At 48.1% G+C, this 24,647-nt stretch overlaps 1 protein-coding gene across 4 annotated transcripts in view; it reads right to left on the reverse strand.

Moving 5' to 3' along the window:
- Window positions 1-867: 867 nt before the first annotated feature.
- OTULIN (OTU deubiquitinase with linear linkage specificity) overlaps window positions 868-24,647 on the reverse strand; it is a 32,210-nt gene continuing 8,430 nt past the window's right edge. For all 4 annotated transcript variants that reach the window (XM_047093948.1, XM_047093973.1, XM_047093957.1 and 1 more), the window contains exons 3-7: window positions 20,404-20,498; window positions 16,897-17,040; window positions 12,172-12,297; window positions 8,585-8,854; window positions 868-6,086 (exon numbers count right to left, since the gene is read on the reverse strand). In XM_047093948.1, the coding sequence (XP_046949904.1) occupies window positions 5,892-6,086; window positions 8,585-8,854; window positions 12,172-12,297; window positions 16,897-17,040; window positions 20,404-20,498 (830 nt within the window). In that variant the 3' untranslated portion in view covers window positions 868-5,891. The remainder of the gene's footprint in view (window positions 6,087-8,584; window positions 8,855-12,171; window positions 12,298-16,896; window positions 17,041-20,403; window positions 20,499-24,647) is intronic.

The raw sequence follows: 24,647 nt of genomic DNA on the forward strand, positions 1-24,647 counted from the left end.
TTTTTACCATTTGATGGGGAGTAAAGATATTCCTAAGGGCTTCCCTAGGACCCACAGCCTAGATCCCCGTTCTCTACACCTGCAGGCTGGGGGGAGGTCATGGAGAAATGCCAGACACACGGCCCTTAGAACTGAGATCACCGTAATTCAGGTAAGCGGAGGGCAAAGTGTATCTGTACCGGATGTTTTGTTGATTAGCCAACTGAACGGGGTGGCGGAGGAGAAAACAGTTCATTGTTGCGGTTTATCCCAGGAAGGTCCTCCTGCGGCCCATCTCCAGCCTGGCACTGCTTTCTGATGGATGCCCGCCCCCTAACCAAGGGTTCTTCAGAAGCCCAGCATCAGTTTGCAAACAGACCCGCAGACTCGGTTCTTCGACCACCAGGAAGGGAGGTCTCTGTGGCCTCAAACTTCCTTCTCTGGCGCCAGGAGTACCTGTGAAAGCCCGGCCTTCCCCATCTTCAGATTATTCATTTCCTTCAGGCCAGTCTAACTCCTACGGTGCGCACACAAGTTCCTGCTGTGATCCTTGTGGGTGAGGTACCATCGGCCTGAATGGCTCGTGAATGCCTAGCATGTCACACGCACCACGGACCTCTCTCGGCAAACACAGGGCAAGGCCGGATCTGCACTGTGACTGCGGCCCTAGTGGGTGCACCTCACTTCACCACCTGGAGTGGCAGGACTGGTACTGAATCTAGACCCAAGTCCGGAACGACGCACCTCGTTATTCTGCAGCATTTACGTGGCACTGTGAAGTCCTTGGGCATCACAGGCTTGGGGGGGAGGGGGGCGGATTCTAGAAACTTCCAGTATTGGACCCAAATCTCCCAGGTCCTCAAAGGCAACACAGCAGCACAGCCAGGCTTCTGATCTTTTATTTTCTACGTTTATTTCTGATTATTTATTCGTACAATCCTCAGTGGTCAGGTTTGCTAAAGGGATCAACAGTGAAGCCCTGAGTCAGCTCCGCCTCCAACAGTGAAGACCTGACTCAACAAGTCACAGAAGGAGCTCCTGCCCACCCCGCCCCCGCCCCCGCCCCGCCCCCAGCACCCAGGCCTCCAGCCACAGCGGCAGGGGCGGAGCACAGCCCCAAACTGACCCAAGGCTCCGGAGCATCCTTCTTGGGGCAGACGTTTTTGACAAAGGCTAACATTTTTACAGTGTGAACAGAGGAAGACTTTGCTAAACAAGCCCAGAGGAGTAGGGCCTGAGCTCCCGGCCACGCCCCCTTCCCAGCCCAGCCCACAGGGAAGGACACACATTGCCAGAGGCAGAAGTTGGCTGATAGCTTCTCCAAATTCACAATACTGAAAGTCAAAAGCTGCTACAGTGCAGGTAACACCACCAAAATATTTTCATAAAACAACGGAAATGAGGAGGGAGCTCATTAGATACATTCATTTTGGCGTTGTTCCCTCATCGAAATACTCAGAAGTAATCAGCATTCCTGTGGACTGCTGTGGTTCCTGTAAAGGGGACCAGATTTTAGCACCGTTTATGGGCATACAGATCAAGGCATTTCTTATTATAGAAAAGCTCCTAGAATTTAAGTACAAAATATTATTTTGAAGTTCATAATTACTCTCAACCACTCCTGGTTACTAGAAGAATGACTGCTAAGACCGTAGATATTTCGAGCCCTGTAACCTTTCCTTGTATTAACCACATTCTGGCGATTTCATTCCTGATCCAGACTTAGAGCCAAGAAATCAACATGACAGACGAAATTCTAGCCCTGGCTAGTAATGATCATTAAAAATATTTAAATACGCAGATGGCCATAAGGCCTGGGAACAGTGACATTCCATAATAAATGGTTTGCTGATATGATATTTCAACGCAATTAACGTATCTGTATTTCCAGACTTAAAGGCCATTCTGCATAGTTTAATTATATGTACTAACCCATTCCGCCATTCCTAGTAATAAATTTCAATATTCTATGAAAAAAATACAAGTGGCAAGGCTCACCTTCCCCCTCCCAAATGCTGCTGGGTCCCCTGCTGTGGCGAGGCACACTCGCCCCTCCCCGCCCGGGGGTGGGGGTGCGGGCTCTAGAGTAGCGGCCACCAGCGCTGGCAGCGCTGGCACAGGGTTAGTTTTGTGCTCTTCCAGGCCCTAAGTTATAAACTGAATGACAAAGGCTTTAATCTTCCATTGCCCCTGTCTTTATTCTCTGCACAACTCAGTACTGGGTCCCTGGTCTCTCCACCTCCTCAGGAGAGATCATCAAGGTTTTCCAGAAGAGTGAAGCATTAAATATTACACGAGCAAAATTTAACACATTTTAGGAAAAAGGCTTTGCAGAATCCATACATAGAAGTCCTTCTACTCATTCAGATTTTTATCTACGTATAACATAGGCCCAGGAATGTCGGGCATCCATTGTTTTGTCTTTAAGTGACATTTTTACCCTAAAATCAGTTCCTTCTTCAGTTCACTTCTTACAGTTCCTTGGGCTGTTTTTAAGTTACGTGACACTGTGCTCTGCCTTTTGCTAAACAGTCTGGGGATTCTATGCCCTTCACACACATTTCAGATTCACTTCACACACACAGAGGGCCTCCTTTTCATTGTGTTTTAAGTAGTCACAGATTTCTACCTGTGCCTACAAATAAGATTCCCTGGAAGTTTATGCTTCTGGGATTTCAAGGGGGGAGTCCTTGCAAAATACTGCTTAATAAAGAGAGGAAAAATAACTGTTGTTTTAACATCAGAAAGAAGAGACAGGGGAAGTCTACTGGAGTCCTACGCAAAGGCAGCAATAGTAAGGGCGCTAAATCACTATAGGCCATAGGTAGAGCACTTTACAGTTGTCATCCGGACACCTTCCAGAAGCAGACTGCAGACCATGAGGGGAGCCAGCAACTCGGGCAGAGATGCGGGGCAGGAGGGAAAACACAGCCTCTTAAAAAAAAAAAGCACATAAAAACCCACAAAAGTTGCTTCTTCTATCGGAGGTGTTAAGGTCTGAGATTTTTACCTGATTGATAATCCTTACAACCGGAAGGAACAGAATAATGAAAGGAGACAAAGGCAATGCCTGCAAACTTTCATCAGCCCTTACCTGACACGACAGCGAACATCTAATAAAAGAGTAAAGGCCTATACAAAGAAAGCGGGTCAATCCTGTTCTGCGTGTCTAAAATATTTCCGGCTATGCCATATTCTAAGGAAGGGGAACTGCAAACATTTCAGATCAAACCCCACCTAGGCCTAGATCACAAGTGAAAAACCACACATTGGCCTCTCGTCCCCCATTGTGGCCGTCGTCAATCACTGTTCCATGGGTCCAAGTGAAATCAGCGTATGTTGTGTATGTAGATGTTGCTAAGCAGGTGAGGAGAGGAGCCAGAAGAAAATGTCCTGAGGAAGCAATGTTAATTCCAGGGAACTTGTTACAGGGAAATCCTTTCAGGTTTAAATGTACCTTAAATGAGCTCAACAGAAGTCACACCTGCTTAAGCTGGAGATAATCTTCCCGCCAAGACTACAGGGTCCAAAACGCCTGAAGTCTCTCAATAAACTCTGGGGATGAAAGTGGGCTCCGTGTGGTCACCACTGAGTTCTCTTCTTCTAGAATGCTCTATCATTGTAGAGACCCCTCTAAGCAGATTATCCTGCATCTATTTTGGTCTCAAAGCAATTTCTATTCTGCTGCTGTCACCTGACCAGCCCGAGATCAGGAATGATTAATGGAATTAAGATTCTGGGCAACTGAAGGTGCACGTGGCAACAAAGAATGTTATTTTTTAAAGTCGGCCGATCATCTGTATTTCCTGAAATATGGTTTCTTTGGAAGTTTTGCTTCTCTGATGCTGGGATCCCACTAAGCCTGGATAACAGTCTGAGGGCAGAGTCCAGTAAGGCACCGGGACAGAAAGCAACTCAAACACATGGTTTCAAACTTTCATCAATGTGGTGGTGAAGACCACATTGTGTCTGCACTCTAACAATATCACACACAGGAACAAGAAAAAAGGACGTATGCAAACAAGTTGCCCAGAAATCCAGTTCAAGTTCACGAAGACTAAAACACTGTTGACATGCAAAGACACAGGATCATGAGTATTATTAAATTCAACAGCTGGTATGAACCAACAGCCAGAGGCAACGCAGCCCGGACAGAGACGTCCACGGCCCTGTGCCTCAACATGTTAAGTGTGCTTTAAAAAATGTTCACGAATGAAGAGTAAGCATTTCCTGTTGTAGAGCTACAAATACTAAATGAAGCCTCGAGGCCGCTAAGAAGTCCTTATCGTTAATTTGGCTTCTAGGTACCTCCTTGTTCAAGGAACCATCCCGTCTCACAGCCAAGACCACAAAACCTCTGCCACACATTCACACACGTTTACAACAGAGCTTGATGCAAACACGCTAATGAATACACACTTACCGAAGTGTGGTGAACAGTACTGAGGGAGTAATGGGGGATTATTAACCTAACAGTCTGCCTAGTTCTGTGTGTCCTCTGAGTTTTCTCATGAGAATTTTAATTTTTCAGTACAAAGCAAAACTAAATCTTCAAAGAAGGTTTGCCACTCCCAAAAGGTATTTGCTAGCTTGCTAACTATGCTAAATTGAACCAAATAAGCTGGTAATTACCATGAAATAAAGCCCAGTACCTCAGGGAAACTCTACGCCCACAAACGTTGGGTCGGCACTAGAGGCGTCTGGTCCCGCAAACACGGTGCACGGCCCACGCCCCGTGCGGGTGATCCGGACCCTCGCCGCCTGCAACCAGGCCCGTCGCCCCGCCGGTCACCAGCCAGGCCTGGGTGCAGACGGCCACTGAGAGCCAGGAACGTCACCTCCTCCCTCGGGCTTCCCAAGCCAAACCACAGGCAGCCGCGGCTCCGCCACACTCCGGCGCTCGGCTTTGGTACGCGCCTCTGCTTAACCTTGCTCACGGACCCTCCTGGACGCTTTGCTGTTGTCGCCCACCCCCCGCCAGGTACTCGATTCTGGCAGCGGAGGCAGCCTCAAAACCACACCATGAAAAGGGCACACGGGCCAGTCGAGATCTCGCTCCCTCTCGCCTCCGAACGCAGACGAGTGCCCAGCACCGTCTGGCCTCAGTTTCCCCCTCTAAAACAGCAGGTGGATCTCAGCTCCGTTCTGACTATACAACGGCGCATCTGTGAAACGGAGAAGACCCAACGGCCCAACGCCCGAACTCACCCAGCCGAGAGCGCACCACCTGCACGAAGCACCGGGCCAGGCGCGGCCATGACCTCAGGCACCTGTCACGCTCTCAGAGTCAGGAGTGATGTGCCACCACATCCCTCCTACAGCTTTAAATATCTCATTTTTGGACCCAGTGTTCAATCTTCTATGAGACAGTCTGCTTAGGATAGCTTTAATGAACATGTAAGCCCGAACCAGTGCTCAGGAAGACTATCAGAGGACGTTATGACTGTGCCCCTAACAGGCTCCGCCTCAGAGTTAGGCCACGTAAGCCGAATTGCATAGGACGGGCACTCCGGAGACCCATCACCCCCAAAACAAAAAATGACTATCTTGAGAAAAGACTGAGACCAAGTTTACATTAGAGAGTCTGCTTCTGAGACGTGAAGAACACACTCCTCTCCAAGAGGTGTCTCCTCTGATACAAAAGGTTTGTTTTATGGAGAAGATGTAGTTTGTACCTTCCAAAAGAAGTGCTCTGAAGGCCCCCGAGGAAACATATCGCATCAAAGATGAGGGAAAACCCCTGGTTAGTTCTAACGACCAAAAGCCGTCCTCAGAACAGCCCAGTCCAGCTTGGCTCGCCCAGCCCGACAGTCCCCGTGGGTCACCCGAAGAGACCTGGAAGCCCGCGGGCCGCGGCAGGGAGCTGCCAGGGCACCTCGGCCGTGTGGCCGGGCCGTCCGGGTACGCGTCCCTCACAGACTCGTCTCCTCGCACACTCTGACGGGGATGTTGTAGTGCCGGTCGTCCTCGGCGATCAGGGTCACCACCGGCCAGTCCGTGGGTGGGTCGGTGGGGTAGACCGTGATGAATTCTTCGGTGCTGTACTTGGAGAGCCGGTACACCCGGATGGTGTGGCGCACGGCATAGGCAAGAAGGAACATTTCCACCTGGGGAAAAGAGCCAACGGGTCTGCAGGGGGAAGCTGTGCTGAAAGACACAGTCCCACCTGCTCCCTCCCGGGCTGCGGGCAGCAACCCTCCTTCCCCGCCCTGGGCCCGGCCCCGGCCTTTCCCCCACAGTCGTTACAAACAGCAGATCATCAAAAATGGACTCACCGTCCGGTAAATCAGGAACTTGTATCCAGAATGTATGACGAACTTTTATAATTCAACAATTAAAAAAGCAAGCGACCGGTTTAAAAATTGGGCAAAGGATGTGAAAAGAACAGACATTAATCCGAAGAAGATATGCAAATGGGCAATGAGCACCTGAAAAGTCATCAGGGGACCGCAGACCGAGGCCACACTGAGCTACCACTTCACGCCCCCCAGAACAATGAGGATCAAACAGGTAAGAACGAGGCACGACCACTTAACAGGTACCAGGTTTTCTTGTGGAGTGATGAACGTGTTTTGGAACTCGACACAGGTAGTGGTCATACAATGCTTAAATGTACCAAGAGCCACTGAGTTATATACTTTAGAATGGGGTTAATTTTATATGAACTTCAATGAAAAAAAAGGCGGGGGGGGGCACGTGGGTGGCTCAGTCGGTTAGGGGTCCGACTTTGGCTCAGGTCCTGTTCTCACAGGTTCGTGGTTTGAGCCCCATATTGGGCTCTGTGCTGACAGCTCAGAGCCTGGAGCCTGCTTCGGATTCTGTGTCTCCCTCTCTCTGGCCCTCCCCCTGCTCACGCTCTGTCTCACTCTCTCTAAAATAAACTTAAAAAAAAAAAAAAAAAAAAAGAAGTACATCTTAGGTACATACCCAAGAGAAATGAAAATATGTGTCCACACAAAAAACCTGCATATAAACGTTCATAACAGGATCATTCAAAATAGCTAAAAAGTACAAAGACCCCCAAATGTCCATCAACTGAAGAATGAATGTGATACAGCCATACGATGGAATACTGTTAGTGATACACGCTACAATATGGATGAATCTTGAAAACGTTTTGCTAAGTGACAGAAGCAAGTCACAAAAAAACACGTACTGTATGATTCCATTTATCGGAAATGTCCAGAATAGGCAAATCTATAGCAACAGGAAGTAGACTAGTGGCTGCCTAGGGCTGGAGGGGAGGGGGAATTAGCACCAATCATTACAGGGTTTCTTTTTGGAGTGATAAAATGGCCTAAAATTAGACTACAATGATGGCTGCAAAACTCTATAAAAATACTAAAAACCACTGAGTTACGCACTTCAAAAGGGTAAGCCTTATGGTACGTAAATTATGTCTCAATAAAGCTGTTATGTTTTAAAAATGGACTCGCCACGTGACAGCAGACTTTGTGAGGACTCAGAAAGAACGAACTTCGGTCTAATTTGCAAACCAGCTGCACCAGACTTTTTACTGAAGGCAAGCGCTACGGTTCAGGAGACGTAAGCAGCCTACACTGCGAGTGCAGATACTTTTTGTAAGCAGTTCTTTTTGTAAGTCAATTCTGCCTGACCCAGCAGTGACCTTCAGCCTTTGCTCTTTCTTACACACCAGGAAAAGGTAAGCACAAGTGGACAAGTGGGTCTCGTAAGCACAAAGGGAGCCCTTTGGATGGATAGCCTTAAATGCTGCTTTAATGGCTGGCTGTTCCACCAGAAAGGACTTAAGCTTTTCAGGATAATATAACGAGGGCACTAAACATAGTGCAAGGTGTGGTGAGTCAGGGGACAGTACTGCACTGGGTCTCCGTGTAGAACTCCAAACTTAGCATCTCTGTAAAAGATCCAAGAGCAGGCTAGTCTCTACTGGCTAAGGTGACTCCATTTCTATTTTTAAAGGCTGCTACCTAATACAGCTACAGCTGCCAAGATTAAATAATAAGACCCTTTGCTTCATGTATTTGTAGCCTACCAGACGCAAGGGTACTAATCCCGTCCGGCATCCTGCAGAAGCCAGCCCCGGATGAAATCAACGTGGTGGTTACAAAACAGATCCACAGTTCTTTTGTACCCTTGTACCCCTCACTTGAAAAGGTGGGTGGAACTAATGCTCTCCCCTTGAGTGTGGGATGGATTTAGTGACTTGTTTTTAACAAACAGAATACGGTGTAAACAATAGCGTTTAACTTCCAAGATGAGATCACAAAACACATTTGTGGCTTCCTCCTTGCTCTCTTCTTGGATCACTTCACTTTCTCAGAGAAGCCAGCCATCATGTCACAAGGACACTCAAGTGGCCCTACAGAAGGGCCCATGTGTCGAGGAACTAAACCCTCCTAAGCTACCAATGAGGCCTCCTGCCAACAGCCGGGGGAGTGCGCCACGTGGGAAGTGGATCCTCTAGCCCAGTCAGGCCCTTGGATGACCGCAACCTCCCGAGACCCCGAGACAGAATCACGCAACTAAGCTGCTCTGGAGCCCTTGACCAACAGAGGCTCTGAAATACCGTGTGATGATGAAAGCTGCTGCTTTGGACTAATACACTCCCGAAGGCACAACTCACCTGTTCAAGGCCACCAGTGTGTCCCACCTGGTTTAGGTGGTTCCTTAGCAGCTGTCCAGGATCATTCGATGTGTCCCGAGCAAACAGAAGCACAGAGAAAAATGGTACTTCCTTTCCCTTCTCTTTGTCATCGTATAGTTCAATGGCTCTGTTTAGCATTAGAAATTTTACAGCTTCATAGAGGCTATATTCCTCTTCCTCATTTGTGAACAGTTCATCGCAAGCTATCTGCCTCGCTTCAGCAGTTCTCAGTTCTGCCAAGCCTGCCCACTGCAAGAAAGGTACATAACAATTACACGTCTGTTCTAAGAAACCCTGGTATACTTCCATACTACGTGCACAAATTTATTTTCCAAGTAGGCAACCACGGATCATGCACCAACATTCACAACATTCAAGTTTTTAGCTCAAACCATGGTACTCTTTAGACCGCACAAATTCCTTATTCAGCTTTTCCCCCATTAATTTGAAACAAAAGTACAAGGCACTAAAAAGGCCTAAGGCCATGGAATGGAACTTTCAACTCCCCTAAGATCCTCGACAATGGAATTGAACTAGTCAAGGGGCACCTGGATGGCTTCGTCAGTTAAGTGCCTGACTTCAGCTCAGATCATGATCTCACAGTTTGTGGGTTCAAGCCCCGCATCAGGCTCTGTACTGACAGCTCGGAGCCTGGAGCCTGCTTCAGATTCTGTGTCTCCCTCTCTCTCTGCCCGTCCCCTGCTTGTGCGCGCTCTCTCTCTCAAAAATAAATAAGCATTAAAAAAACAAAAGAAAGAAAGAAATTGAACCAATCAGAGATACTTCTGGAGGGAGGCGCGTGGGTGGCTCTGTCAGTTAAGCGTCTGACTTCAGTGGCTCAGTCGGCTAAGCGTCCAACTGCAGCTCAGGTGGTCGTGATCTCACAGTTTGTGAGTTTGAGCCCCGCATCGGGCTCTGTGCTGACCTCTTGGAGCCTGACACCTGCTTCAGACGCTGTCTCTCTCTCCCTCTGCCCTTCCCAGCTTGCATGCTCTCGCTCTCTCTCTCTCTCTCTCTCTCTCTCTCTCAAGAATAAATACTTTTTAAAAATTTTTAATTGAAAAAAAAAAAAAGAAATAGTCTGGCGGAGCTAATAAGGTGCATGTGAGGCTGGTATGTGAAGCTGTGAAGGGTAGCTAAAATTACTTCTCCCCTTAAGGGGTTTCCAGGAGTGCTGACCACCCAGAAACAGCAAGTCGAGCTGCAAAAATGAAGCTGGGCAAGGAAGACTATGAGGTCTTTTGATTGTTAATTTACTACGGTCTTCCCTCTAACTTCTTAAAAATATACCTGGGAGTTTCAAATGCATATATCCACTCAGGAAATGTTTACTGACTCCTGATTAAGAATAAAGCAGAGTACTAGGTATTCAGCTAACAGTGGCAAAGTCTTAAGTGAGCGAGAAAACTCAATAAATATATGCGCTTTTAAGTTCAAGCAAATGAGATGAGATACTGATGTGAAACTAGTCCTTTTTTTTTTTTAATGTTTATTTATTTGAGAGACAGAGAGAGAGAGAGAGAGAGAGAGAGCGAGCGAGCACAGGAGGGGCAGAGAGAGAGGGAGACAGAATCCCAAGCAGGCTCTGCACCTTCAATGCAGAGCCCAATGCAGGGATCGAACCCACGAACAGTTAGATCATGACCTGAGCTGAACTCAAGAGTCGGACACTTAACTGACTGAGCCACCCAGGTGCCCCAGAAACTAGTCCTTATGAGTAACCGGTAACTACTGCCCCTCTCAAAAACCATTAAAATTCTAAATTCAACAGTAAATTTTAATGGTAATGACTGTACCACAGGATTCTCTTCAATATGTGGCTGAAAGCTGGAACATCTCATATTTTCCAGAAGCAACCAAGCTGGCAGTCAAGAGCATGGCTCTAGAGTCAGAGAGTCAGGATGGAATGAAGGCCTTCCCACCAAGCAGCTGGTGGCATTAACAGACATCTTTAAAACAGGAATAACACAGCAACTACATTTCGGTAGTTATGAGAATTAAATAACCTATTTAATAACCTAATTAAATAACCGTGTTTCACAGACAGCCTGGCACATGAGAGGTACCAGTTATGTTGGCTTAGATTATTAATGAACAATTTTAATGTCACTGTGAACTGGAATCACTTCAACATTCCCAAAAATGAGGATCTAATTATAGCAGACACAATTGATAAAGCAAAAATTGCAATTTCACAAGACCTTAAAAGAGACGAAAAGGAAATTGTCACAGGTGGGCAAGCCGAAGAGCCTTCCCATTCACTCACACGGCCAGAAACCTGCTCTCGACCTCCCCCTAACCCAGATCCTGGGCAAGCACACGTCTCCCTGCCCCACAAAGGCTGTGCTCTATAAACCCCAAGCTCCACTCCAAGAGGCAAAGAGAACAGAATCCCTATTTCCTTCTCTTGTCACAATTTCTTTATCTCTAGACTTCCTTTGACAGTGAACTTTCCATTAAACACTTGTGTCTGTTAATAAAAACTAAGCTCCAGGAGGTCAAGCCCTCAGCTCATTTACTACACAATAGATTTACCAAATGCCTACTATGTGTCAGGCTCGGTACTCGACACTGGGTGAAAAGGAACGAGCAGGACAGTCTCTCGTGGAGCTCAAAGTCTAGCCGGACGGCAGACTATACTGGGGGAAACAGATCAACATCTGGTGGAGGAGCTAAAGGCCTCTGGAAACCGGAGCCTGAGTAGTTCAGCCCATTGAGCGTCCAACTCTTGATTTCGGGGCTGACAGGTCAGAGCCTACTTGGGATTCTCCCTCCCCTCTCTCTCTGCCCCTCCCCTGCTTGCATGAGCTCGCTCGCTCTCTCTCTCTCAAAGTAAATAAACTTTTAAAGGGAGGGAGGAAGGAAGAGAGAGAGAAAGAGAAAAAAAGACATCTGCCACCCCCTTAACCAGTCTCCCTCCCATCTACAAAGCCTGGAGCCATTAGCAGGCCCTCAAGCCAGGGTTCCTGGTGAAGAAAGCCTCAAGCAAGCAGCCTAGTGGACAGTGTGGGCCAGTGTGCAAGGACATCCAAACCAGAACGGGAGTATTTTCTTAACCAAATCACTGGGAATCAGCCAACCAAGTTCTCCCTGTAATTATGTTTCAGAGAAACCCTCAGGACAGTTTTCAAAAGACAAGTTACTGAATTTACTCACCGGACAATCATTCAGGAATGAAAACAAGTCTAATAAATATGGGCAGAATCTTAAAACATGAAATTGGGAAGAATTTAATAAAGATGCACTTATGTCACTGATAATACTGTAAGAAATACAGACTATCCCTGAAGCTTGTCAATATGACTTAGAACAAAGACTACACTTGTTTAAGGTTTCCTTTGAAGAAAGTTAAACATTTCACTAAACATAATAATCGGTGTTATTTCCCCATCTTACCAAAGACTTCACAGGAAGAGTTTGTGTTCGTTTAAATTATGTTGCCTAAAAACCTGCCACGGGCATCTGGCAATCCACTAAGCGAGGACTGAGAATTGGTCTGCTGGGGCAGTCAGGAGCGAGAGTTTTGCACTTATCAGAGAAAAAGAAAAAAACTACATGTTCCAAACCTTCTTCCTTAGCAGTGTGAGGGACTCCTTAATTTTATCAACCAGGTCCTCGCTCCTCCCCTCAAATTTCAGTCCAAGTTTCCACTGCTTGATCCAACTGTATTTGCTTATGAGTTTTTCCGGTAACTGGATTATCAAGAAACAGAGAGATAAAGAGGTGTTAGAACCAAGAAATCCATCACAGGATCCCGCAGAAACCACAAAGCCTACAAAACCTACCTTTGTTTCCAGAATTCATTCCTGCACATTTGTCTGGGTTTGGGATGGAGGGACCTAAATCTGGAATTGTGAACTCGGAAAGCACCACCCCCCTCCCCCAACTCCAGGAGGCTGCTGGAGTCAAATGGTGCTTCTGGTTGAGATACAAAGGCACCATTCAGCTTGCTCAGCTCCAACCACAGCCAGAACATTCCACAGCACTTTGTGAGGGCACATGAAGGCAGGGTCCACATCGTGTCTTCACAAACCACACAGGCAGCTACTGGGCTCAATGGCAGCCTCCTGCCGTCCCTAATGCCCAACTTAGGAAGGCGCTTCAGGCATGCAAGATGGTCCAGGATAAAGTAAAAACCCGATTCTTTCCTGATCAGAAATATAAAGCCTAATTTCCAGTATTGCCATATATCCCCAAAGTTTTGATATTCAAAAAAACAATGTGTATCTAGTTTAACCTAAGCCTGATCAATATCGTAAGATAAAGAACACCATGGAGAATAAGGAGCGAGCTAACAGCCGCGGTGGCCTAGCTCATTAAAGAAGTGACAGCTGACCTACTACTTTGCCTGGTTCCTTTTTTTTTTTTTTTTTTCCTGGAGGGTGTTTTATTTTGTTTTCCCCTAATCAACAGAAGCTGGAGTCTGAGAGGCAAGCTGGGACACAACCCGGTCGATGACGGCATGGGAACCCCGACACTCCCAACAGTCTTGGGTGTGTCAGAAGAACATTCCTAATTAGGCTGGGCACAGGCATGTCGCTTCCCTGCTATAAAACCCAGAAAGGAAACGACAGTTCACCTCCAAGTCAAAGGATCGTTAAAGGAGAATTAATTCCTATGACATCCTACGTGGAACGAGAGAGCCTGTTTAACAGTCCTGAACACAGGTTTAAATGAGGCCACAGGCTCGGTTCCCCAGGCATCTAAGACTCTGAAGACCCTTTCCCAAAGGGCGATTCCAATTTTACCTTCTCAATCTACGGCAATCATGTAAACCAAAGGTGGTTTCCTTTCTGCAGAAAACAAAACCACACAGTGAAATTCCTCTTTAGGTAAAGTTACCCCCAGGGACCACGATCCACACTCACTCACTAAGCGGGGAGGGGCTGTGTTCTCCCCATTTCCTGTGACCACCCCACCGAGCGGCCCAGCTCCGCACCCACGCTGCCCAGCATTTGGGCAACGTGTGCCCGGTTTTGCTGCGAAGCTTCAGTTCCGCTTTCAGATCTGTCACCAGAACCTAAAATGCCCTCAAGTGGCAACAGGTTGAAATCACAACTGGGCACAAGGAAGTGCAAAGAGCAGGAAATACCCGCTACACTGGGAAAAGGGGTAGAGAGAAGCCCAGAAGACCATCTGAGCGGCACAGGATGCTGTGCACGTACCTAAAAAGCAGGCACCACACACAAGTGAATTACTTGAAAGTCCCCAACGTTCTAACTACACACAGGGAACCCCTGACATAAAAGTCCGTTTCCTCATTCCTTCCACGCACGGGCGAACTGTTGCTAGGAAATGCCCTTGCTCAGGGGCGCATGCCTCTGGGAGACGTGGAGATCCTGGAGAAAGCCCGAGAGACAAGGTGTGAAAAAGAAACAACGAGGAAAGAATAATGCAGCTGGAACGATTTATTCAGAAGAAAAAATGGATCTACCTCAAAACGCTTTCCAGAGTCACGGAAAACAGGGAAGTAGCCATTCTTTTCTACCACGTACACAGACGCTGCACTTCTGCTAGAATGAGGGAGACTCAAGCAAAAAACAAGACTGAAACAAGAAACCAGGGTTGGACGCGTTTCAGAATAAAGTCGGTGACCCGCTGAGAAGGAGCCCCACTTGTGACTCCACAACAGCCCGCTCTCTAGCAAGTGTCCACAGTCCTTGGCACCATTGCCATGATCAAAAGGACTGCAGGTTAACAACGATGCACCCCCAAAACGAACACATGAAGAGAGCTCCGATGTACAAACACCGTCACAGGTCCCACCCGTTCAGAAACATTCTAAAACTCAGCGAACGTGCCCTGAAGGACAACCCCCTCTCGGGGACCGAGACATGCCCCAAGTTTAAGAGCAGCCAGACCGAGCCACCTCTGACACTGGGTCAGGGTCAGGTGGTCCAGCTGTAGTCAAGTACGGAGACTGGGATCTGGAGACAGGGGCCCCAAGCAGGGTAGGCGGAGAGAGGCAGTGAGGGCAAAGCTCACACCCCAGGCTGAGACCAAAGCAAGGCCAGGGGAGAGTGCAAGGGCTTGGACTAAGGGGAGCAGGGTCTCTCAGTCCAGCTCTCCTCTCTCCCTTTTACGTTCCGAAATGAGTATGTTCTAGGAAAGAGGGAAAAGGGCAAAATGCTACAGAGAACAGATCTCAATCTGCAAACAGGCAGATACAGCCAGCTAAAGGGTGCATGTCCCTTGGTGACAACATATGGCTTCTCTGGGCTCGCCTGGATTCTGGATGAGGTCAAGAGATGCTCCGCAGTGCCCGGCCTACGGCCCAGAGGCCGACATCAGTTCTCAGTCCACAGACGCATACAAACTTAGGTGTCCCAGGACCTCTCTGATCCCAGAAGCTGAAGGGGCGGGTTAAGGGAGAGCCGGTGCGGTTCAGGAGAGGCCGAGTATGTGACATGACAGTCCCTTGAACCTGCCTGCTGAGAGCGGCTCACCCGTGTCCCCAGAAGTGGTCAGTGCTATCACACTCCTAAAAGCCCACAGACACACGGTAACCACAGGCGGTGGTGCCATGAACAAACCAGGACACATGACTGTCGCTGGACACAGGGTGGCGGTCAGAGGCGGTCGGGGCGCGTCAGAAAGACCAAGGAGCAGGGTAAACGGACACAGACTCGTGACCGGCTCTGCTCACGTGTCCACAACCGCAAGCCCACGCCATCTCTCACACAAGAACTTCAGACCAGGCTGTAACGGCAAGCGGGGTTTCGCTTAGAATGACAGGATACATGTCATCCTGACGTATCAGGAAGATGCATGAGAAACGACTTTCGTACCAACACTCCTGTAAGACTGTCTTGTTCTGCAGCAACAGACTTCTTAAATATCACGCGATCTGCTTCTCTTAAGCAAGCGTGCTCGCACATTCGGATTTTACAGTCAACAGGTGACTTATCACCGTTATACAAGCAGTGTGTGGAGACAGACAAACCCCCCTCCGAGGAGAGGTGGCCCAGGCACCCCCCCCACCCCCCCGGCCACCAGGCCAGGCCACACCTGGTCACACCCCACCTTCTTCCAGGCACACGGTGCCACCCCTCGCTCCCGCAAAGAGGCTCCTGCCAGAGCGGACTTTCCGAGGGAAGACCGGCGGAGGGGCCGGAACGAGAGCCGGAATGGAACGGCCTCCGCGGGTTGTGCCCTTTGAGGCCAGGTGACCCCGCGCGTACCTAATCTCTAGCTCGGCTGCCACCCGGCTTCCTCTAAGTCGTCTTCATTCCAGGCAAATACCCCAGCTGCCTCAACAATTCCTGAACGGGAGCAGTCAGCTCGGTCACACTCGCATCGGTACTGGGGACACAGGCCCAGAGCTGTACCGCCCTTGACACGGGGTCTGACCAGCCCGGTCCCAGACAGGACTGTGGTTCAGCATTGTTCCTTGAGGACACGGCTTCATTCTCACTGCCGGCCACACATCACGGGGCGGGGGGGGGGGGGGGGTGTCCAACCGAACTTGCGATCGATTCATCCTCACGTCCTTCCCAAGCTGCCGTTAAGGCAGATCTCCCACAGCGAGCCCTCTTGGGTTTTGTTTAGTGGTCTGTTGCCGCTGCTGTTGTCGTTTAAGCACGGGACTTCAGATTTTCTTCCAACTAATGCCTCATGACCAGTTCTGCCCAATCATTCCTGCCCACCACACTCTTTTTGGGTCATTCTATCATCCAACCTATCACGTGACTCCATCTGCTGTGTGTTGTAGGCACAAGCCACGATGATACAACATTCTGGGGTGTCACTACCACGCTGCAGATTTAAACCAAAGACGACCAGGCACGGGACGCATCCCCCGACCCTCACCTCCCAGGAAGCCTCTCGACGGCCACCTGCGGCACCGATCCTCTTAACGCCGCGGGAGGTGCTGACTTCTCGCACTGAAGCTAGAACCACAGAAACCTGCCTTCTAAAACCCCAGCGGGTTCTCAGATGGTGCCACATACAGCCCGCCTCCTACCGACACCAACGTCGGGTCAAACTGCCCGTACGTAGTTTTTACAAACTATAAACACCAGCTCTCTTAATTCATTCTCAATTCTCAATTAATCCTTTGTTCTTTACTTGGATTGTTCAAATAAACGTGATGGCTCTTCTCTCCTGGGAAACAGCAACGGTTCTCGGTCCTTCTAGCATGCAAAATCATCCCGGCCACACGAGAACGGAGAAACCCACACGCCGACGTCACGCCGCGGACAGCGCCGGCAAGGAGCCCAGGCCGAGGCGCGAGCTCTTTCTCACGAAAACGATGGAAACATTGCGGACTCAAACCTGCAGCAGCAGCGTACCAGCGTGAGCTCCGGGTCCTGCAGCCAGGACGGCAGCGCTGCCGGCTGGCTCATCGCCTGGAAGAGCGTGGCCCTCAGCGCACAGTAATTGTCTCCACGGACTCGCCGTATAGAGGTGAACTTCTGCGACACCTCCTCGTAGCCCTGGGTGGAAGCATCAAAGAATTCAAAGTGGGCATTATTGACTTCGGAGGGTAGGGAAAGTTTTATTCCTGTGGGAAAAAACGTGCCCCCCACCCCCGCCCCATCGCTGGAAGAACGAGAACAGGCTGGCGGAGGCCTCCTCGAACTTTTCCCATTCCGGTTTTTATTAATCCGAAGAAATTAACAGATGCTAGTACTGTACAAAACATCAGCATATGTAACAGATCCAACACACGAGAACATATAAATAATATAGCAGATATTATGAAAACACTTCCAGCCCCTGGAGCTGGAGTTAGACGTCCCTTTTCTACACAACTGTTGTTGACACTTACTTATTGATAACCAACTTCTGAGGGGTTTAAGCTGTGTTGAAAGGGACCCTAGCTCTAAAGAAGAGATAGGAAATATAGAGATATATTCCTATATTTCCTATAGAGAGATATATTTCCTATAGAGAAATATAGAGAGAAACGTACTAAGTTTCCACCTCCATATTTTAAAAAAGTAAAAAAATCCCTTGGGGCATCTGGGTGGCTCTGTCGGTTAAGTGTCCGACTCGCTTTCGGCTCGGGTCATGATCTTGCGTTGTGAGACCGAGCCCCGTGTCAGGCTCTGTGCTGGGCGTGGCGCCTGCTTAAGATTCTCTCTCTCACTCTCCCTCTGTCCCCCTCGCACACATGCATGCTCTCTCTCAAAAAAAAATAAGATAAAAAATAATAATAATAATCCCAAGCTTCCATGGTATACTTAAAAAAAGTCCACATGCTAGAAGATATCTGGATAATTCCATTAGACTCTTTAAAAAGCGGATTCAAGTGTCATTCTTATTCAGTCTGGAAGTGAAACGAGGAAATGAAAATGATGAGTGACATACGTGTTCAGTCACTCAAACACAGCCGTCCAAATGGACCAGTTTAAAGCCTACTCCAGAAGCAGCCCCCATAAAATGGTCCACAGGCACCGGGCCAAGCTGCTCCTGAGGCTCGAGTGTCAGGATCCACTTTGCTGCCTCCCGCACTTCTCTGGCCTTGTCCTGTGGGCCCTGCTGCCCATCTCACTCGTCCTTGACTGTTGTCACCTGAAGCTCTGCTTCCTCCCCTGCGCTTACACAAAAGGAGCATCGCCCTTAACGTGGGGTGGACACCATGCAGACTGTGCCCAAGTACGGGACCCTCGTTATTAGTTTTCAAGGGGCAAGTCACAGGATGATGTTCTAAGTGGGTGTGAAATGATTTCTTTCCAACAATAAAATTTTGAGAGTTGCGTTTTCATTTAGTGGTCCAATCACTGCAACACAGTAAGGGCCCACCGAGCACCTCTTCCCTTCGGTGGACTCCCAGCTACCCCGGGAATACTCGCGATGGCTAACTCAGCGGTAACTGCATCTTTCCAAATGCACCAATTACTCGTGCTGTTTCAGAGGTGACTCAAACTTCTAAAACTAAATTTGGATTTATACACACTTACTTCCAAAAGAATACCCAAAACAAAAATAAACCGTAAGATAAATAAGGGCAAAAAAAAAGAACCGAGACACCCAACTGTTACCAGGCCCCTGAGATGCTCTAATTACTGCCCCGGGTCCCACAGTGACACTTTTCTAACTGATGTGCCTTTGATTATTTGGTCACTGAAAGAGTCCAAGTACATGGTCAAATCTTTCTCTAGAACAAAAATCACAAAGAAACGATTTTAGCATGAGTTGCAAAATATGGAATATGTGGATATTCCTTAATAGATACGTTCAGTTATGGACCCAGAGGTGCCAATTGTTAGAACAGATCCTTTAAAGAGTCTGAGGTCATGAAATAAAATTGCAAGTCAAGGAAAGCATTTCTGGGGAAGATGAGAAGACATATGTTAGGTATCCAGCCTCCTGGTTGTCTAGTTTGATATGGGGCTGTTTGGAAAACCTCTAAGCGGACAATACACGTATTTGGCAGATGGCCTCACAAATTTAAATGTTCATGGTCCCAGATATTTCATGAGTGAGCTCTCCACCAAGTGCCTGAGACGTGAGGAGTCTACAGTTCAGACTCGCAGGGCGCAGAGCTAAATTTGGCTCTCAGAGCTTTAAAAGTAGCAGCTACATTCTGAGTAAGGTCAGCCCATTGCAGGGCAAGCATGAGCAGCTGAGGTGCGTGTAGAAGAGGCACACTCGTTTCTATACAAACAAGCTCGGGGGTGCCTGGGTGGCTCAGTCGGTTGAACGTCTGACTCTTGGTTTCGGCTCAGGTCATGATCCCAAGGTCATGGCATCGGGCACAGTGTCGGGCTCCACAGTGAGCATGGAGCCTCGTTAAGACTCTCTCTCTCTCTCCCTCTGCCCCTCTCCCCCACTAGCACTCTCTAAAATAAAAAATAAATAAATGAAAACAAGATGTAAAGAAAAGAACAGATGTATACAAATATTTTTAAATTTTAAACCCTAAATAACACAGATCTAAACAACAAAAATAGACACTCCTATCAAATACGACACGTCAATATCTCTAGTACAAAAGTGCAGTCAAAGTCATAATGTAAATAATCCCAAGAGAAAAATGACCAAAGGATAAACCCAGAGGTTATAAGAAGGGATGGAAGTTTTAGGTTGAAACTGCTTTAAGTAGCTCAGAAACGGTCAGAGTAGCAATTCCACATCGTTCAACACACTAAGGAATATTGGACTCAGGGTCCATTTGAGGGGAGAACCAACAGGGTGCTGTGGTCGGCCAGTACGCACTGCGGCGGGCCAAGGGTCCAACTGAACAATAACCCAGCCAGTCACAGCAGGACCACGTCATGGGCATCCCCAATGTCTCACAGCCTCAGACACTACCTAGGGGGTATCAATCTATGCAAAGGGACAAGGAGGGGCAGCTCCAGGGACACCCTAAATAAAGGGAGCAGTTCCAGATCCCTTTGCATAAGGAGTGCAGGAGAGCCCAAGCCCCTCAGACAGGAAGGCATGAAACCAAACCCAGGTGGGGACAGCAGGAGGCATGGCATCTGCTGGCCCCTCCCTACGGCTTTTACCACAACAAGCCAGAAGGACCTGGCCCCGAATGACCAAATGACCCCAAGAGGACACCCAAGGACTGACCCTACTCTGAGCAGCACAAATCTACATCTAACAGATATGCTTTTCCAAGAAACTAAGTTACTCAATAACTGATACTGACTCTGTATTAATACTATGATTCAAAACAAGTCCCTTACCTTTGGAGTCCGTTTCCTCATCTCTAAAATTAGAATAGCGATATTTACAACGTCTAATAGCAGTTGTAACTATGTCTAAAAATATAAAAGGACATACTACGTAATTACTTATGACAGACTACTTGAAAGGCCTGAACTGTGTGCATGTAGGCACTGTACCTTTGTCATACATGTGGCTTTTTGTGTATTTCCCCTCCATTCTTTTTTGCAGTAGTCCATGATGTCCATTTCAGGAGCTACACTTAATCTGGCTTCTGTTGAAGAATCAAAAACAGGGGTGGGTAATGAAACAAAGCACAATCAAAACAACAGACGGCTTTACTCAGAGGTTACTTCTTCTCTCACTTCATTCCAAAAAGACCCAGAATCCCCCCAACCTCCCATCATCACCTCACTCCTGGATAACCTGGAGGTGTTCCAGTGGGCCTCCCTCGTCACCATACCTCACTCTCCACACAGCAGCCAGACACTTCAAACTTGAGTCAGACAACAGCCATCATCCCCGGGTTCTGAGAGCTCCAGAACCCCCTGAGTGGAATGGATGTCCTTACTTCCTACCAAGGCCCTTAGGTCCCACCCCCGCCCCACCGCGGCGTCTCTGGCCCCTGCTCCCACCCCACCTGCGGCCTCGCCTGCACTTCTCCGACACACCTGTGGGCCTCCGTCACTCCCTACCTACCGGTCTCTGCTCAAATGTCACCTAACACCCCTAGGTCCCAACGCCCCCCGCACACCTTCACTCTATTCCCCTTCCGCTGTTTTGTTCTTCTTCTTGGCACTGATTACCCCCTGACGTATTTCTTTTTCTGCATTCCTCCCCTAAACCCCCACACATACCCGCACCCACAGACACAATAAGGCATAATTCCTCGACGGCAAGGGCTTATTTTGTGTCTCAGCTGTGACCTTAGCACCTGGCATTGCACTGCCACAGGGTGTCCTAGAATACTGTTCTAATCAAATTAAATGTGCACGTCTCAGCCGTGAAAAAATACATCTACTGGTTTTTAATTAGTTTTTATATCCATTATACAAAGAGATAACAGCTATTTTAACAAAAACTGTATCTGTCTTTATTTATTTATACTCTGCCTGATCCCAAAAGGCTGTAAAGCTGCTGACAACAAGCCAGAAGCTAACGGAGCTCTCAACGTCAGCTGAACCACGGACCTCATTTGACTCGAACGATACGTTAAAAATACGACTTGCGGGGCGCCTGGGTGGTGCAGTCGGTTAAGCGTCCGACTTCAGCCAGGTCACGATCTCGCGGTCCGTGAGTTCGAGCCCCGCGTCGGGCTCTGGGCTGATGGCTCAGAGCCTGGAGCCTGTTTCCGGTTCTGTGTCTCCCTCTCTCTCTGCCCCTCCCCCGTTCATGCTCTGTCTCTCTCTGTCCCAAAAATAAATAAACGTTGAAAAAAAAAAAAAATACGACTTGCAATCAGGCAAATTATATAATAAAAAATGGCTTTTAGATTTGCCTTATTTAAAATATAAGGTATGGGTTTGATTTGTGTATACATGTATGCACACGCATGGGTGTGTGTGTTTTAGGAAGAAAGTGAAGGAAATTCTCAGGCACATCTCGATCTCCTTTTTAAATTATTGAAGAAGTAAACGTCAGCGAGGAAATTAGGATACAAACACAGAAGTACCTTACAAGGTATTTACTCCTGAGGAAGGAGTAAATTAAAAACACACTCAGCCCAATTCAACAAACATTTACTGAATGTCTAACATGTGCCAAGCACTGAGCTGGAAACCGGGGTCACGAAGGCCGTTAAGACCCGGACTCTGTCCTGAATGGGTCTGTAGACGGAAGAAGAAAAGACCACAGGCATTCACAATCCAGGGTGTGATGGGTAGAGGCATGAGTAAGGAACACAAAGTCCTTTCTGCAGATAACATACATACAATTCTCTGGGGCCTAAGTCAGGACCCGCTTAAACGTAAACACACCTTGAAGCATAACACACAGACACCACAGTTCTCGATGCTGCACAGCCAATCCTGAAATGCAGACCCATCGGTGCTTAACTTCAAAAACCATTTTTTGAGTGTCTACGCAGTGGAGGGAAGAGTTCCTCGTATCTGCCTTCTCACTCACCTCCCCACAACGCACAAGGAACTGCAAACATCCAGAGTTGAGGACACTGACTGGGCCACGATTTTCCACCAGGCAGTGTTGTGAGCCTGTCCGGACAGCACACGTCCAGCTCAGGAAGGACATCGTGGGAACAAAGTCCAGCCTTCCTGCTCTCCCAGCCCGTGTTCCTCATTCCTGCCCACACCAGCGAAAGCCCTGGGCCCCGGGCAGGGTGGGCCTGGTCACCGGCCAAAAACCAAGAGGAGGAGGAGGAGACCTCACGAGATCGAGAGGACAAGTCACAGGCCACAACCCTGTGCTGAACGAGAGGCCTGCAGGAGGTAATGAGGGTTGGAAAAGGGAGGACTCACATGGCTACTAGCATCATATTGACACTCTAAGTCCCGTCCTGCAGCTGTTCTTGGGAGGAAGGCTCCAACAACCTCCGCACGCCCTCCTCTAGGACAGGAGCTAGAGGCACAGGACAGGCAGTGCCTGACCTCAAGCAGCTTGCTTGCTTGCTTTCTTTCTTTAACTGCAAACTACAGACTCCGTTACTATTTCCAAGAACGAACATTGTTTTTAAAGCGTTTGTTCATTTCTGAGAGAGAACACGCACCAGCAGAGAAGAGGCAGAGACGGACGGAGGATCCAAAGCAGGTTCCATGCTGACAGCACAGAGCCTGATGTGGGGCTTGAACTCCCAAACCGTGTGATCGTGACCTAAGCCGAAGTCTAAGACGCTTAACCAAATGAGCCACCCAGGAGCCCCAAGAAAGAACATTTCAAATGGCAAAAAAAAAAAAAAAAAAAGAAATCCAAAGGAGAAACTGAAAACTAGGTGATAACCAGGAGCTCAAATAACCAAGAGGTCTGGTCCTAACCCCCATACGGTAACAAAGACAAGGAGTCAGAACCTGGAAAGATGGGCACTTAAAACTGAACTTCAGAAAGCTGGGACTCTCAGTCAAAGGGCAGGCTAGGGCAAGAATCACACTTTTTCTGTAACGGGCTAGAAAATAAATAACGTAGGCTCTGAGAGCCGTAAGGTTTCTGACACAATTACTCAACTTTACCATGTGTGAAAGCCATCACACATAATATGTAGACTAAGAAATTCCAATAAAACTTTATCAAACTAGGTGGCACATCAGATTTGGCCAGGAAGCCATAGTTTGCCAGCCCCTGGGCCCTTTTGTTAATGAAAGGTGTTTTCACTAATAAAGAGAGAGCAAAAGAAAACTTTCTGCATTCGTCCGGGCTCTGGCTTGGGAAAGAGGAAGTCTCCCAGAGAATTCATAATCACAGGCTGGCTCTCATACAGGGACAGGGCGGGAATTCAGATTAGCCCCAAGACCCTGGAAATTCAAGTTTAGAAATTAACATAATGTGGCCCAAGGTTGGTGGCACCCCGGGTGCCTAGCGGGAACAAGGCCAAACTCTCTCACACTCGAGACAGGGCGCACGAGCCCTATACAGAAATGCAAAATCTGAGCTTGCAATTCAAACTTCGAAGAAACAAGAAACAAGCAAAACTAGCACAGGGCATAATTAGACCTGCTAAGATTTTCAGGGAATGAATTGTTCAGATCCAGAAGACTACGTTTTAAATGCTTAAAGAAATAAAAGGAGTAAGAAACATGAGCAAAGGGCAAAAAACTATCAAAAAGAGACCAGGCAAACCTGAAGGGAAGACAGAACTTTTTAAAAAAGAAACATTTTATTTTTAAATTTTTTTTTTCAACGTTTATTTATTTTTGGGACAGAGAGAGACAGAGCATGAACAGGGGAGGGGCAGAGAGAGAGGGAGACAGAATCGGAAACAGGCTCCAGGCTCCGAGCCATCAGCCCAGAGCCTGACGCAGGGCTCGAACTCACGGACCGCGAGATCGTGACCTGGCTGAAGTCAGACGCTTAACCGACTGCGCCACCCAGGCGCCCCAGAAACATTTTATTTTTAAATCTCTACACCCAATGTGGGGCTTGGACTTACATCCACAAGATCAATAGTTGCACGCTCTACTGACTGGGCCAGCCAGGCGCCCCCAGAACTTTTCCAAAAAAGAAAGAAAAGACAAGAGATCCGAAGAAATAGTACAGGATGGAACAGGGGCTACAAGAAAAAAATCTATGAAAGGGCACGTCATGAAGAGCTTGGATGACTGAAGGAGGCCAGCACACATCTACTTAGAGTTCTGGAAGGAGTGAGCAGAGAGAATGAGAAGAAGACAATATTCAAGAAGATAATGGCTGAGAATTCTCCCAAACTGATGCAAACTAGGCATCTAGGGATTCAAAAGGAAGAAAACCTCAAGCAGTG

This window comes from Lynx rufus, unplaced genomic scaffold (assembly GCF_022079265.1).
Source record: "Lynx rufus isolate CCGP_SWC_20201006 ecotype Redwood Valley unplaced genomic scaffold, mLynRuf1.p SCAF_1, whole genome shotgun sequence".
Lineage (NCBI taxonomy): Eukaryota > Metazoa > Chordata > Mammalia > Carnivora > Felidae > Lynx > Lynx rufus.